At 35.9% G+C, this 16931-nt stretch overlaps 1 protein-coding gene and 1 long non-coding RNA gene across 2 annotated transcripts in view; one reads left to right on the top strand and one right to left on the bottom strand.

Moving 5' to 3' along the window:
• Positions 1 to 2369: 2369 nt before the first annotated feature.
• Positions 2370 to 16931, bottom strand: part of LOC131424004 (uncharacterized) — a 59158-nt gene continuing 44596 nt past the window's right edge. The window contains exon 5 of the long non-coding RNA XR_009226346.1: positions 2370 to 4567. This is a non-coding gene — a long non-coding RNA (uncharacterized LOC131424004). The remainder of the gene's footprint in view (positions 4568 to 16931) is intronic.
• Positions 9109 to 16775, top strand: LOC124089934 (zinc finger protein 420-like). Its single transcript, XM_046440191.2, has one exon. The coding sequence runs from the start codon at positions 9109 to 9111 to the stop codon at positions 13033 to 13035; it is 3927 nt and encodes a 1308-aa protein (XP_046296147.1). The 3' UTR covers positions 13036 to 16775.

Raw genomic sequence — 16931 nt, 5'->3', positions numbered from 1 at the left:
AGAATATGTTGCCTATTTTCTCTTTTATTTTTGAATTCACTCTTGCCAGCTGCCCATGCTGACAAGATGATCTGGGTTCAAAAGAGTTGGCTGAACATTAGTCTAAGAAAATGGCAAAGAGATCATGCAACACATGGACATGAGTTTCTCAGATCAAGGGTGGGACTGCTCTGTGACCTCAAGGGTCCTCTTCCATGCTGGAAGGCAAGAGAGTGTGCACCCGGAATCTATTTTATAGGGGGACACACAAAGGAGCTTCAATGGAATGTTCCTCACCAAATAAGGCAGGGGATAGGGTTTCAAATGGGGGATGTCCAATCCCATTGGGTAATGCCCAAGTCCAGGGCTAGAGCAAACTTCTTTGCCAAATTTAAGTGGAGACCACTTGTTTCGCACAGTGCGTGGCTTGCGATGCCAGATCAAACATCCCCATTACTCAAGGCTGAGAAAGGATGCTTAGTCCATGGGCAGGGTAGCTCCCACATTCTACTAACTCCCACCTATAGTCTAGCCATGGCTTTGTCACCTTTTCTGGGATTATGTATTTGATTATGTAGTCCATCTTTAGATCTGTGAGATCATCATTTATTATTTATTCATGTTGGACTGGTGGGTGATAATTTTGATCTACTATTTTTTGTGAGAATGTTAACACATTTTCAGACTTTTGAATATCTTTATAAACAGTACTTCTAATTGTATGTAATTGTTTTTTTTTTTTAATGTAAAAAATTTTCCTGTAGCCAGGCACGGTGGCATACACCTGAAATCCCAGCAGCTCAGGAGGCTGAGACAGGAAGATCATGAATTCAGTGAGGCATTAAGCAACAAAGTGAGTCTGTCTACATAAAATACAAAATAGGGCTGGGGATGTGGCTTAGTGGTTGAATACCTCTGAGTTCAATTCCCAGTATGAAAAAAATATGTATCTTGCAATAATGTTACTAATACATTCTCTGAAAGAGTGAACTGGGCAATGATAGATTTTTTTTTTTTTTTAGGTTTTTCTGCCCAAATTTAGAAGACAGTTTCATTGTAGCCTGGCCCTTTAAAATTGCCAGCTCTTATTTGCCATTCAGAACCTAAGTGGATTCAGGAGGACTTCTGCTACTGCCTCTGAGTTCATCTAGTGTCTTCTCTGTTGTTATTGAAGAATATAGTCAAGCTCCCTGCTTATTTTAGGGTCCAGTACTACCTAAATACCAAAATGAGTCAAAGTATAACTCTTAAGAATAAGGGTGCAGAAGTCTTTAAATGTACTAGCAAACCAAATCCAGTAACAAAATGAATTATACAACATGACATTGTCAGACATATCCCAGGAATGGAAGGTTGGTTTAACCTCAAATCAATTAATGTAATGCATCTTATTAATATAATAATAATAAAAAAATCACACAATCTTCTCAATAGACAGAAAAAAGGCATTTAACAAAAGCCAATACCCTTTCATAATAAAAACATTCTATAAACTAGGAATAAAAGGGAATTTCCTGAACATGACACAAAACATCTAGGTATATGCCTAACATCATAATGCTGCAAGCCTAGTGTTTTCCCCCTAAGATCAGGGAGACAAGACAAGGATATCCACTTTTGCTACTTCTATTCAACATTATGGAGGTTTCAGCCAGAGCATGTAGACAAGAAAAAGAAAGAAAGGAATCAAGGTTGGAATACACATAAAAATCATCTCCATTTCCAGATGACATTACATAGAAAATCCTAAAAAATCAAGACACATATACAAGAGAAAAAAAATAGGGGCTGGGGTTGTGGCTCAGAGGTAGAGCGCTTGCCTAGCACATGCAAGGTTCTGGGTTCAATCCTCAGCATCACATGAAAATAAATAAAATAAAGGTATAAAAATATTATTTAAAATAAATAGAACTGAGTTCAGCTAAGCTTGAGGATATAGGATTAATTGTGTCTTTGTACATGTGCAGCAAACAATCAACAAATGAAATTGACCCAGTAATATACTCCAAAAAAAGTACTTTAGAATAAATTTAACAAAAAAACTTAATTTACATTGTGAAAATTCCAAAATAGGTACACAGTGATTTGTCTATAAAGCTCATAGCCACATTTTTCATAATAGTCAAAGGTTAGAAATGGCTCAAATGTCCATTACTGGAGCAATGGGTAAACAATATGGTCTATCTGTGCAGGAATATTATTAGTAGAAAGTTATATTTAGATGTGCTACAACTTGGATGAACCTTGAAAACATGATAAATCAAAGAAACCACTCATGGGGCTGGGGATGTGGCTCAAGCGGTAGCGCGCTCGCCTGGCATGCGTGCGGCCCGGGTTCGATCCTCAGCACCACATACAAAAAAAAAAGATGTTATGTCCGCCGAAAACTAAAAAATAAATATTAAAAAATTCTCTCTCTCTCTCTCTCTCTCTCTCTCTCTCTCTCTAAAAAGAAAAGAAAAGAAAGAAACCACTCATGAGTCCATGTATTGATTCCATTTGTGTTAAAAGCTATGGGGTGGTTATCAATAGAGAAAAAAAGCTAGATAATTCATTATTTAAGTTTAGGTGGGTAACAGGAGGAATAATAGCTAAAAAAGGTATAGGTTTTCTTTTTGCATTGATGACAATATTCTGAAATTGACTTAGGATGGTTGCACATATATAAAAATACACTAAGAACCATTGAATTGTTCACTCTTAATGGGCTAATTATGTAGTATGGAATTGTACCCCAATAAAGCTATTAAAAATATAGCCAGCTGTTTTACTAGCTGAATTGCCATTATATCTATATGCCTCCTTTTAGTACCTCTTTTTTATATCAGTTTTGCTCACATAAACTTCCATTCAGGGTCTGGCCTTCTCCTCATGGCAATGAATATTTCTTGATTTTCTTTGTAGTATGACTGTGGCATCTAAAACATTCTCCTTGTTTTTTTCCACACAGTTTCCAGGAGGACTGGCAGAAACAGAATTAGTTACTCCTTTAAAGGATATCATACGTCTCTCAAATCCCATCTGCTTTCCAGACACAAATATATTTCATTCCAGAGTTTGTTATCCAGTGCCTCACTCTTCTTCAGTATCAGCAAAACACAGACTTAACAGAGAATGGAGTCTACTTCCGTAAGGGCACTACTTGGGTCATCTTTCACCATTTTATAAATTAGAAATTCTGAAATTCAAGCTTTGGGTTCAACAACCCTAAACTATTTTTTTGATGTTTATTTTTCAGTTGTAGGTGGACACAATATTTTTATGTGGTGCTGATAATCGCACCCAATGCCTCACGCATGGTAGGTGAGCACTTTACCACTAAGCCATAACCCCAGCCCCCTAAACTATTTCTTAATAGTGAATTTGAGCAAGTTACCAATTGCCTAATCTTTTAAATGAGGATAACTGCCCTTAACAGACTGCTTGAGAGTAAAGATTGATCTAGACATGAAGTGACCTTTGATGAGTCTGAGGGAACAGACATGGAGACTTGTAAAGCTATTCTATTTAATTTTATATAGGTTCGATTATTCCATATTTTTAAGTAAACACATACATACACATATACACACAAATTGCCCAAACATAATATTGTTTATTTGGTATTTTTGTTGTTTTCATTTTAGAGTGGGAATGAATATCAGAATCATGTTCTCATTTTCTCTAAGACATATGTTGTCTTAAAAGGTTGCAAGGATGTGGGCAGAAAGCAGAGAAAGAAGAGAGTGTCAGGACTTGGAGGTTAATGAGAATTGACAGTCCAGTTGAGCCAAGACTTGTACACATGTCTGTTTATGCCCCAGTAAAGACTACTTGGGCTGTGTATATCAGTCATGTCTCTAAATGTCATTCATCCTGGTAAAGTTTATTGTGGCCTATCTTACCTTTAGATTTATGGCCCCTCTTGGATGTTTTGGATGAAAATCAGTTGGTAGGTGCAATAAACTTTGTTGGACATGGAGGAAATAAAAGTTACTGTCATGGAAGTATATAGGACTGCTGTGGGCAGGTACAGTGCACTCCCAATTGGAAAATTCAGTTGCCCTTGAGATGATCTTGGGTTTGTATAATTGTAGAGAACACTTGCAAAAAATTAAAATGATGTTATCTCATACCTAGATTGATGTAATGATTTTGGCAATTTTAATTAGATTGAAACTCCATAGTGCTTAAGTAAAATCTCTCTAGTTGGAATAGGGCCAGGATTTTCCCAGACTTCCTCTAACCTTCCTGCAAGGAAGAAAATGGCCTTTCTCATTTCTCCATTCTTTTCCTCTAGCTCTGTTCTCATGGCTGCTTTACCAAGAGAATAATCCAGAGGAGGATTGGTCAACTCTTGGAATTTAAAGTCATAACCCATTTGACTCAAATTGTTTCCAAAATGTAATCATTTATTTCAAAGCATATGAACATTTTTATCACAGGTCCTTAAACTAATTACCTGATTCATTCCAAGGTGGTAAATGATGGTTGTCAGACAGTCCCATGCCTTCCCTAGATGTCCCTCTTTTTTTTTTTCCAACCAGTATTCCCAGATTGCCTGACAGGGCATTCAGTATCTACTGGATCCAAATTTTCTGACAGAGCACTGAAAGAGAAGAAATTAATTTTTAAAAAGAGAATAGAAGACACCTTTATCATAAAACTGCAGCTTTAGAAGGAGGAACCAAGTGGTTACAGTGAAGGCACATGAAATTTTTAATTTACTCCATAAATGGGATATTTCAATTAGTTAAAATGGAATTCAGCATTAGTTGGTATTCATTTCAACATATGGCTTTTAGTCAGAAGTATGACAAGACAGAGAATTCATAGAGATCTGGGATCTTGCCAGGAAATCTGAGAGAAACTAGCAGTATTAACAAAACCTGTGCCGATTGTTATCTACTTAGCAGAGAGCCCGAGACCTTACACGTTGTCCACAGGAAATAGTATTCAGTTAGGAAGCATACCTGTAAAGCGTTCTTCCTATTTAAACCAATGGAATTCAACTAAAAGTAGTTTACATAAAACACAAGGAAAGTGAACAGCCCACAAAAACCCCAGCTTTCTTCATATTAAAAATCTGGAGGTAGTGATTGCAGCCTGATGCAGTCTCTCAGTGACATCACAAAGGACTCCTATGACATATAATACTCTAGGCTACCATCCTAGTGCCTTGTATTATATGAAGGTCACTGGATGTTGTGACTGAGCAATAGGAGTTTTGACATCATGAAAGCTCTTGGCTTCAGTCACACTAATATATAATTTTCTCCCATACCACAGGCTGCCAACTCTACTTTTTTGTTCCTTGTATGTCCAGTTCCCTATAGTGCACTTTTCTACCTTTTCCCTTTCCATCAAAAATATTGCATCAGATTTCACCATTAATATTTTTGTTTGTGCTTTTAGCAGTTGTGATGTTCAGGAATGTGGCTGTGGATTTCTCCTAGTGGAAGGGTAATGAATGGGCCTGAAAAACAGGGATATTTACAGACATGTGATGTTGGAGAACTAGAGCCACCTCATCTCACTGGGGAAGATTCAGAATTTGAACTTAGAAATTCTTGCTATAGGGCTGGGGAAATAGCTCAGTTGGTAGAATGGTTGCCTTGCATGCACAAGGCCCTGGGTTCAATACACAGCACCAAAAAATTTAAAAAAAGAAAGAAAAAGAAAAAAAGATATTCCTGCTATTACTGTGGATTGTTTTTAAATATTTACAGGGCTTTTTTGACCTTTTTTCTGGGGAAATGGTTTGTTTTGTAAAGCAAGCAGTTGCCAAGGTTCAGAAATCCTCTATCATTTTTGTTAGAATTGTGATTAACCAAAGTACCAGCTGGAGATTTGGAACTTTTAGCCATGTGGTCTTTTTTTTTTTTTTTTTTTAATCTGCTGGTTTGGACTGTGCTTTATCAGCCAGACATGTTCTATTTATTCAGGAAAAAGCAAGAACTCAGGATTGTTCGAGGAATGAATTAAGAGGGTCTTAACCAGGTGAGTGTGAGTAAGCATCATCAGGCAGCCATCATAGATAATAGCTCAGCTGCTTAATGAGGCACTAGCACCCCTAGAATATCCAGCTTGAGTATTACGTCCTGACAAAATATCTCTGATAAAGACTTGAAATCCATACATAAACCCTTTTCCAAGAGAACTTTCTCTTTACTTCAGATACCTCTCCATTTCTATACTTTTGTTTTCCCCTCTTATTACAAAGGTTAGATGGATGCTATACTTTTCCTCCAGTGACATCATATTGTGGATTATTGGGATCAAGTTCTTTCCTATCTTTTTAAAAATTTATTTACAAATTTCTTTGCCCTTTAGTTTTGTGGCCTTAGTTCTAATTTTACCTACTATCTCTTGAATTTTTCTTATTTTATGTTCTTTACTTGCTTGTACATTTTCTTCATCAGTTAATTTATTCTTTGAACTAACATTCACTGATTTTCTAATTTTATTTTAGGTTTAGAAGAATTAACAGAGTATATAATACATTGGCCCATTGGCCCAGATGTTGCACATGCATACAAACCTAAAATATAGTATATAATATTTAATGCAGTTACATAATATTTAATAAAGTTATAAAGCAATAAAGGCATTATTATAATAGTTAAATGATAGTTATGTGAATATAATATGTAATAACTAGATTATGACTTCTAACCTATTTTAATGCACATGTCAAATTCATTGAAACATTCATAGAATTAAAAACTTGGGAATTAATGGGTTAAGAACTTTTTTTTAAATTTTATTTAACTGGAACATGGCTATGTATTTCTGCATGATAGACTCTACATTAAGAAAGAGCTAGCCGGGCGTAGTAGTGCCTGTAATCCCATCTGTTCAGAAGGCTGAGGCAGGAGGATCACGAGTTCAAAGCCAGCCTCAGCAATTTAGTAAGGCACTAAGCAACTCAGTGAGACCATGTCTCTAAATAAAATGCAAAATAGGGCTGGGGATGTGGCTAAGTGGCCAAGTGTCCCTGAGTTCAATCCCCAGTACCAAAAAAAAAAAAAAAATGTGGTTGTTGAAAATCAGGATAATAGGCTAAAAGGGTTTTTTTATCTTAATAACCAGGAAGTGGCAGAATAGAGGTTAAGACTAAAAGACAGGAGAACTCACCATCAAAAAGAGAAGTCCTGGCTAGTCTAGTTCCCCATATTCTCATTTTTTTCTATATTGATAATGATCATCATTTATTAGTTGTTAAGCATTTATTCTGTTTTCAGGTGATTTATAGAAATAGTGCATTATTTCCTACTATATCAACAGAACTCTGATAAAAAAAGAGATTTTATTCTTATTTAACATACAGGAAAATAAAAATTCTGTAAAGCTCAGTAATTTTCTCATCACCAAAGATAATTTCAGTAAACAAAAGTAGTTGAAACTGTGGTTTGTTATCTTTCCCCTGGAGTTACTGCTCATACCTTATAACTGAACTGTCTTTTGCCTCATTCTGTTGCTCAAGTTCTTGCTTAGTTTCCAAGAAATTCTGTTCTCTTAAGAAATATTTATACCACAAATGGATGACATTTTTACTGAATCCTAAGTACAGATGAAAAATGAATCACAGAAGATTAAGACTTCTACGTATTCCTAACTCTTGCCAGACTCATGTTCCTTTGACAGATTTATTGAACTATTTTTCTATCTGAACTGTCATCTACAATTATCTTCATTGATACAAATACAGCATACCCTGTGTTATTAAGTGCCTGGTATACTTGTAACTCTGGACTGGATTGCTTCTGATATACTCAACGGATACTGTATTATTTCCTTTTTTAAAATTTGGAATTATACAAAATATTGATCATAGTGCCTTACAAAGTACCTTCAATTTAAAGCTGTTTTCTCAGATACTTTCATTAGCCTTGGTTAGAAGAGCAAAAGAAAATCAGAGGAGGGGCTGGGATTGTAGCTCAGTGGTAGAGCACTCGCCTAGTACGTGCAAGGCCCTGGGTTTGATCCTTAGCACCACAAAAAAATAAAAAATAAAAAAATAATAAAAAATCCATCAAAAACTAAAGAAATATTTTTTTAAAAAAAAGGAAATCAGGGTAAAGGAATTAAAAGCACCAAACAGTTAATGCTATTACAATGGGTGAGCAATATATAACATTAAGAATACCTAAGTAAACAAATGCACTTTGGTTAGGACTGTATGACAAAAACGACTTGATATACAGTGAAGGAAATGAGCAAGGTTAAATATTTACATGTGAAAAAACAAATTTAAAAAATGAGAAGATATGATCACATTCCTTCATATTTGTCTTTCATCACTCTAGGCTGGGTATGCTTTTGTTGGCTATTTGTAAAGAATGTCAAGGAGTATGTGTAATCATTTCCCTACAGATACAAAAGACATGAGATAAGTCACGTGTTTATTACCCTGATTATCCCGTCTGTGTTTCCTGGCCCCTAGATTTTTTAATACCTTTCATCTAACCTAACTGTGCTGTTTTTCTTGTAAGTTTATTTATTCCACAATTTTTAATGCCTAATGGTTCCTAAAGTTTGATTATATCACACTGAATTAACCACAATTTTAAATCTTTAACTTATTTTTCTGTTATTGATGTGGTAGCTGGACATTTTTTTTCCTTTTTTTGGGGACGGTTGAGGAGGTAATAGGTATTGGATTACCACAGAGCTACATTCTAAGACCTTTAATATATTTTTTTAAAATTTTCGCATTAAGTTGCTGAGAGCCTCACTAAATTGCTGAGGGTAGCCTCAAACTTGTAATCCTTATGACTCAGCCTCCTGAGTCACTGGGATTACAGACATGTGCCACCATACCCAGCTGTATGATCATTTTTTATTGAACTTCTCAGATGAATATAAACAAAACTTCCTGTCTCATCAAATGCTTCCAGTTTTATTTCTTCTTTTACATTTTTTTATTTACCTTTTTTCAGATGGTTCAAAATTTGGGAATTCTTTGTGCTTTAATTTCAGTTTTTATTTCTATGTCTACTTTGGAATATTAATCTCTTTTGTAGAATAAAACTATTTACCTTCTTATCTTGCAGACATACATTCCAGAACTCAAACCAAGAAGTTAATAAAAAAAAAAATGGAAATGTGTTGATCTGCAACCTTGGATGATTATGTTATAGTTGTGATATGGAAGGCAAAAGTCAGTTTCAAACAAAACAGAAAAATCAGGAGGAAAAAATGCTTACTGTGAACCCACACATGGCTTTTACTCGACATCAGAGACTCAATACAGGAGAGAGACTGAATGAACTTAAAGGATGTGAGAAAGCCTTCATTTCTGCCTCAGACCACACTCAACATGAGACAGTTCACACTGATGAGAAATTCTGTGAAGATAAGGATCTTGGGAAGACATTTATTCCTGATTCAGAATTTCAGACAGTTCATACTGGTAAGAAAACATATGAATGTGAAGAATGTGGCCAGGCTTTTAGTTTGCAATCAAGCCTTACTGGTCATAAGAGAATTCATACTGGGGAAAAAACTTTTAAGTGTAAAGAATGTGAAAAGGCATTTAGATGTCATTCACATCTTAGTTTTCATAAGCGAATTCATACTGGTGAAAAGTCTTATGGATGTAAGGAATGTGGGAAGGCATTTAGTTGTGGCTCAGGACTTATTCGACATCAGAGAATTCATACTGGTGAAAAGCCCTATGAATGTAATGATTGTAGAAAGGCCTTTACTTGTGGCTCAGACCTCACTCGACATCAGAGGATTCATACTGGTGAAAAACCCTACAAATGTAATGAGTGCAGAAAGGCCTTTAGCCAGCCATCCCATCTTATTAAACATCATAGAATTCACACTGGCGAAAAACCTTATGAATGTAAGGAATGTGGGAAAACTTTTACTTGTGGCTCACACCTAAGTCAACATCAGAAAGTTCATATTGGTGAGAAATCACTTCAGTGTAAGGAATGTGGGAAATCCTTTAGTTCTCGCTCAGATCATCGTCAACATCAGTTAATTCACACTAGTGAGAAACTATGTGAGGACAAGGAATGTGGGAAGTTCTCTCTTTCTGATTCAGCTGTTACTCAATATCAGACTATTCACAATGATAAGAAAAAATATGAATGTAAAGAATGTGGCAAAACTTTTAGTTTACGTTCCAGTCTCAGTGGTCACAAGAGAATTCATAGTGGGGAGAAGCCTTTAAAATGTAAGGAATGTGGGAAGGCCTTCAGGTTTCACTCACAACTTAGTATCCATAAACGAATTCATACTGGTGAGAAATCATATAAATGTAAAGAATGTGGGAAGGCCTTTAGTTGTGGCTCAGACCTTACTCGACACTGGAGAATTCATACTGGTGAAAAGCCCTATGAATGTCATGAATGCAGAAAGGCCTTTAGTCAGCGATCACATCTTATTAGCCATCAGAGAATTCACATGAGTGGAAAACCTTTTGAATGTAAAGAGTGTGGGAAAAATTTTGCTCGTATTTCACACTTAACTCAACATCAGAACATTCATAAATGTGAGAAATCCCATGAATGTAAAGACTTTCATAAAAAAGCCATTAGTTCTGGTACAAAACATGGTCAACATCAGTTAATTCACACTGGTGAGAAATTCTGTGATGATAAGGAATCTCAGAAGATGTTTGTTCCTGACTTGGAACTTATTCAATCTCAGATACATCATGATAGGAAAACGTATACATGTAAAGAATGTGGCAAGTGTTTTAGGTCATGTGCAAGTCTTAGTAGTCACAACAAAATTCATACTGTGGAGAAAGATTTAAAGTGTAAGGATTGTGGGAAGGCCTTTGGTTATGGGTCAGACCTTACTAGACATCAGAGGATTCATACTGGTGAAAAACCTTATGAGTGTAATGACTGTAGAAAGGCCTTCACGTGTGGCTCAGACCTTACTCGCCATCAAAGAATTCATACTGGTGAAAAGCCCTATCAATGTAAAGAATGCAGAAAGTCCTTTAGTCAGCATTCACATCTTATTAACCATCAGAGAATTCACACTGGTGAAAAACCTTATGAATGCCAGGAGTGTGGGAAAGCTTTTACTCGTGGCTCACACCTAACTCGACATCAGAAAATTCATACTAATGAGAAATTGTATCAATGGAAGAAATGTGGAAAGGTCTGTAGTTCTGCCTTAGATCACAAACAGCATCGGGTAGTTCACACTGGTGAAAAATTATACGAAGAAAAAGAATGTGGGAAAACCTTTCTTCCTGACTTGGAATTTACTCAATGTCAGACTTTTCACACTGATAAGAAAACATATGAATGTAAAGAATGTGGCAAGACTTTTAGTTTGAGATCAGGTCTGTCTTGTCACAGGAGAATTCATAGTGGGGAGAAACCATTAAAATGTAAGGAATGTGGGAAAGCCTTTAGATTTCATTCACAACTTAGCGTCCACAAGCGAGTTCATACTGGTGAGAAATCCTATGAATGTAAAGAATGTGGGAAGGCCTTTAGCTCTGGCTCAGATCTTATTCGTCATCACAGAATTCATACAGGCGAAAAGCCCTATGAATGTACTCACTGTGGAAAAGCCTTTAGTCAAAGATCACATCTCATTAAACATCAAAGAATTCACAATGGTGCAAAACCATATGAATGTAAGGACTGTAGGAAAGCATTTACTCTTGAGTCACACCTAACTCAACATCAAAAAATTCATACTGGTAAGAAATCACATGAATTTGAGGAATATGGAAAATCCTTTAGTGCTCCCTCAGACCAAACTCAACATCCGTTAATTCACAATGCCAAGAAATTCTGTGAAGAAAAGGAATGTGGGAAGACCTTTCTTCCTGATTCAGAACTTCCTCAGCATCAAACTGTTCATAGTGGGAAGAAAATATATGAATGTAAAGAATGTGGCAAGACTTTTAATTTGCATTCAAGTCTCCGTGGTCACAAAAGAATTCATGTTAGAGAGAAACCTTTAAAATGTAAGGAATGTGGGAAGGCCTTCAGTTGTGGCTCAGAACTTTCTCGTCACCAGAGAGTTCACACTGGTGAAAAGCCCTATGAATGCAGTGAATGCAAAAAGGCCTTTAGTCAGCAATCACATCTTAATAACCATCGGAGAATTCACACTGGTGAAAAACCTTATGAATGTAAGCAGTGTGGGAAAGATTTTACTCGTCGTGCACACCTAACTCAACATCTGAAAATTCATACTAATGAGAAATTGTGTCAATGGAAGGAATGTAGAAAGGTCTTCAGTTCTGCCTCAGACCATAATCAGCATCAGGTCGTTCACAGTGGTGAAATGTTACATGAAGAAAAAGGATGTGGGAAAACCTTTCTTCTTGACTTGGAACTTACTCAATGTCAAACTTTTCACACTGGTAAGAAAACATATGAGTGTAAAGAATGCGGCAAGACTTTTAGTTTGAGATCAGGTCTTACTTGTCACAGGAGAATTCATAGTGGGGAGAAACCATTAAAATGTAAGGAATGTGGGAAAGCCTTTAGATTTCATTCACAACTTAGTGTCCACAAGCGAGTTCATACTGGTGAAAAATCCTATGAATGTAAAGAATGTGGGAAGGCCTTCAGCTGTGGATCAGACCTTACTCGACATTATAGAATTCATACTGGAGAAAAGCCCTATGGATGTAGTGAATGCAGAAAGACCTTTAGTCAAAGATCACATCTCATTAAACATCAGAGAATTCATAATGGTGCAAAACCATATGAATGTAAGGACTGTAGGAAAGCATTTACTCTTGGGTCACACCTAACTCAACATCAGAAAATTCATACTGGTGCTTTGTGGCACCTTCATTCTAGGGACATTCCCTCAGCTGATGAGAGAACTATGTGGCTCAACCTCTGTCAGTCTATGTCCTCCACTACCTGGAGGAACTGTAGAGAGAAGGCTGAGGGACCCTGGAATCCAGAAATGAAATCAGTTACCTTTGAGGATGTCGCTCTGAGCTTTTCTGTAGAGGAGTGGGCTTTGCTGGATCCTTTCCAAAAGAAGCTCTACAGAGATGTAATGTGGGAAACCTTCAGGAACCTGGCCTCTATAGAAATCAAATGGAACACAGACTCTGAACATAAATAGGTAATCAAAACGTAGAAAAATATTCAGTAGTACTATAGATTCTATGGTAAACAAGAAAACTTCCTTGAGTAAAAAGCTGGTCAAAGTAATTTGTTTGGAGAAGTCCTCATTGGTCATTCACGTGTTAATGTTCCTTTCAGAGCTCATACCAGATACAAATGATATGAATGTCAGGAATATGGGAGTCCCTCAGTTGTTTCCAGATAACATTCAGAGGAATGAAAGGACGCTTTAGAGTAACATCAAGAATGGATACAAGGTGATAAAATGCTCATATATTCCATTTTTAATGAAATTACTTACTACAGAAGACCTCTACATATGTGATCAATGTGGGAAAGACATCTGAGATCACAGTTCCTTCACAAAACACAGACAACACAAACTCTCAGTGTAGAGTATTCCTATATAAGTAAACAATGTAGGAAAGCTTTTAGTCATTGCAATACTTTTCACAAGCATGAAAAAATTCACACTAGACAATAACTCAAAATATAGAATGTGTAAATGCTTCATTACCACACAAAGTTTCTAGAAAATTTGAGATTGAATGGTGGAAAAAACTCATATCAATGAAAGATGTGTGGAATGTCTCTAGTCATCTTGGTTTTGTTCATATATGTGAAAGAACAAAATATAGTCAGGGACCATGACTAGAAAAAGGTGCAAATCTCCTGATTTGGCCCATATATAACAATGCACAAAGCCCTGTAAATGTGAAAAACACAAGAAAGTTTTCAGGTTTTACAGATTCGAAGCCCTGTAAAAATTCCCCATGTAGGGGAAATATATGTAAATACTATTAAAAGCTTGATTCAATTGAAGTGGTGTAGAATACTGCAAAAAATGCAAAACCTAAAAAGAATGTAAAAAAGTTAAATATATATTGTGTGTATCAGTGACTTAATAAAAATTTTTACTCTTGGGAATAAATACTAAAGTTGGCTGTGGTAGTGTGTGCCTGTAATATCAGTGACTTAGGAGGCTAAAGCAAGAGGACCCTAAGTTAGAGAACAGCCTCAGCAACTTAGTGAGACCCTTTCTTAAAATACGTAAGATGCAGATGTGGCTTAGTGGTTAAGAATGCAACACCCACACAAGAATTCAATACCTGCTACCAAAACAAAACAAACAACCAAAAAAACAGGAAAAGAAACTAAATTTTGAGGTGATACAATTCTATAAGTTTTGTTTAAACAATAGTGTATGGTTTTAATTAGTATGGACTGTTTAAGTTGAATCAGGGTTTTAAGTTACATACGGAGTTTGTTTGTTTGTTTTTTCTCCTTTCATTTTGAACTATGTTGAATCCATGGGAGAAATGAAATGTGTTCTTCATATGCCAGCTTGAGAGACAGGCCATTAAAAATTAGTTTAGGTTAGGCCTGCACAATGGTGCATGGCTGTAATCCCAGGGGCTCAGGAGACCAAAGCAGGATAATGAATTCAAAGCCAGTCTCAGCAACTTAGCGAGGCACTTAACAACTCAGCAAGACCCTGTCTCTAATAAAATATAGAAAGAGGGCTGGGGATGTGGCTCAGTGGTTAAGTACTCCTGGGTTCAACACCCAGCTCCCCGCCCCAATGAGTTTATGTTAATAGTTGGAATTTTCCTACTGACTTTGTATGCAAGTTTGTTACATTTTATATGACTATAATCCACCTGTCATTTCTCTGAACTAAGGACACTGTTTATGTAAATTTTATATTTTTTATACTTTTTGACATGATTCAAACAAGATTTCTATGACATCTTAGAGTATACTGTTTCCAAACAACTTGTATAGATTTAGCAAATGTTACAATTTTAATTACTGAGCAGACATGCACATATCCCAACATAATCATAAATTAGATAAAGTATATATCCCATGTTTTTCCATTGAATTTCATAGTACTTATCATGAGCATAACTTTACATGTTTTTTTCTCTCATGAATTTTTCCTTCTCATTCTTATATTCTCTTCCTTAACAATACCGAAATATGCTGGTGTGAGTGCCCTCTGCAAGAGATCATCAGTACAATAACTTTTGCCACATAGGATACATTGACTTGTAACCCATCTAGGCACAAGACATTTTTTGGAGGTAGTATCAGAGATTGAACTCAAGCGCACTCACAAACACTGAGCCACATGCCCAGCCCTATTTTGTATTTTATTTAGAGACAGGGTCTCACTGAGTTGCTTACAGTCTTGCCCTTGCTGAGGCTGGCTTTGAACTCATCCTCCTGCCTCAGCCTCCTGAGTTGATGGGATTACAGGCATGCACCACCATGCCCAGCTGGGAAGATTTTCATTTGGGCTTTGTATTTTGCTCAACATGAGAAAATTTACTCCATAAATGTAAGGAATGTGGAAAGACCTTTTTTTATGGCTCAAATTTTCATCATCACTAGGAAACTCATACTGGTAAGAAAATCTATGAATGCAACGAATGTGCAAAGAGCTTTTTTTTCATGACTCAGAACTTAATTAACATCATTTCCCATACCAGAAAGAGACCCACATGAATGTGAAGAGTATGGGAAATCTGTATCTAGGACTCCACCATTTCTGTGACAGAAAAAATCCATACTGATGCATAACCCTATGAAGAGAAGAAAAGTAACCACATCTTTAGTTACACTTCATATTTTACTAAGCAGAAAATTCACCATGGTGAGAACCACTATGAATGGACACTTTGCGAACACCTTTAATCATGACTCAATGTTTGCTCAACAGCATAATATTTACACTATTGAAAAGTATAATGAATATGAAGATTTAGAGAATGTTTTCTTTAAGCTCAGTTTTATCTATTATCATAAAAACTTAGGAATAGTTTTATTTATAACAATATAACATTGAAGTTCATTAATTCATCCTTTTGAGAAACACCAAAGTATAATATGGAAGGCATTCTGAAATGGTATAGAATTCACCCATCTACAGAAAATTCACAATGCAATCTATATTAATTTAGGAAAGGATTTACTGATTCATCATCATTATGGAATATCAGGGTTAAGTTTTTTAAAAAACTTTTAAAAAGTTGTTTCATCTTGCTCATAAGGAAAATGCAAGACACCCCCAAAATGCAAGAAATAAAACTAAGAATCAATAAGAAGGATGCCATCAAACCAAAATGCTTTTGCACAGCAAAGGAAATGATTAAAAGCATGAAGAGAGAGCCTACATAATGGGAGAAAATATTGACCAGCTACATCCAATAGGGGATAAATATCCAGAATATTTGAGAAATAACTCAAAAAGCTTAACATCAAAAAAGAAAAACCTATAACCAAATCAATAAGTGGGCAAGAGAACTAAACAAACTTCTCAAAAGAAGAAACACAAATAGCTAACAAATATATGAAAAAATGGTCAATATATCTAGCAAGTAGAGACATGTAGATCAAAACTACACTAAGATTTCATTTCCCTCTAGTATGAGCGGCCATGATTAAGAATACGAATAATAATAAATGCTGGCAAGGTCATAGGGGAAAGGTATATTCGTACTTTATTTGTGGGGCTGCAGACTAGTACAACCACTCTTGAAAGCAGTATGGAGATTGCTCAAAAAACTAGGAATGGAACCATCATATGACTCAGCTGTCCCACTCCCTTGAATTTTCCCAAAAGATCTAAAATCAGCATAATACATCCACATCAGTGCTTACAGCAGTGCAGTTCACAATAGCTAAATTATGTAATCAACCCAGATGCCATCAATAAATTAACAGATTAAGAAATTGTTGTATATGTGTATACAATGGAGTTCTACTCAGGCATGAAAAAGAATGAAATCATGTCATTTACCAGTAAGTTAGAAATGGACGATATCATGATAAGTGGAATTAGCCAAACTCAAAGACTCAAAGGTTGATTGTTTTCTCTCATAAGCTAGA

Source organism: Marmota monax, unplaced genomic scaffold, assembly GCF_021218885.2.
Source record: "Marmota monax isolate L192 unplaced genomic scaffold, Marmota_monax_Labrador192_F-V1.1 WCK01_AAM20220418_F8-fsc00228, whole genome shotgun sequence".
NCBI classification, from domain to species: Eukaryota; Metazoa; Chordata; class Mammalia; order Rodentia; family Sciuridae; genus Marmota; species Marmota monax.
The sequence above is the reverse complement of the archived record's forward strand: the minus strand, read 5'-3'. Positions and strand labels throughout refer to the sequence as shown.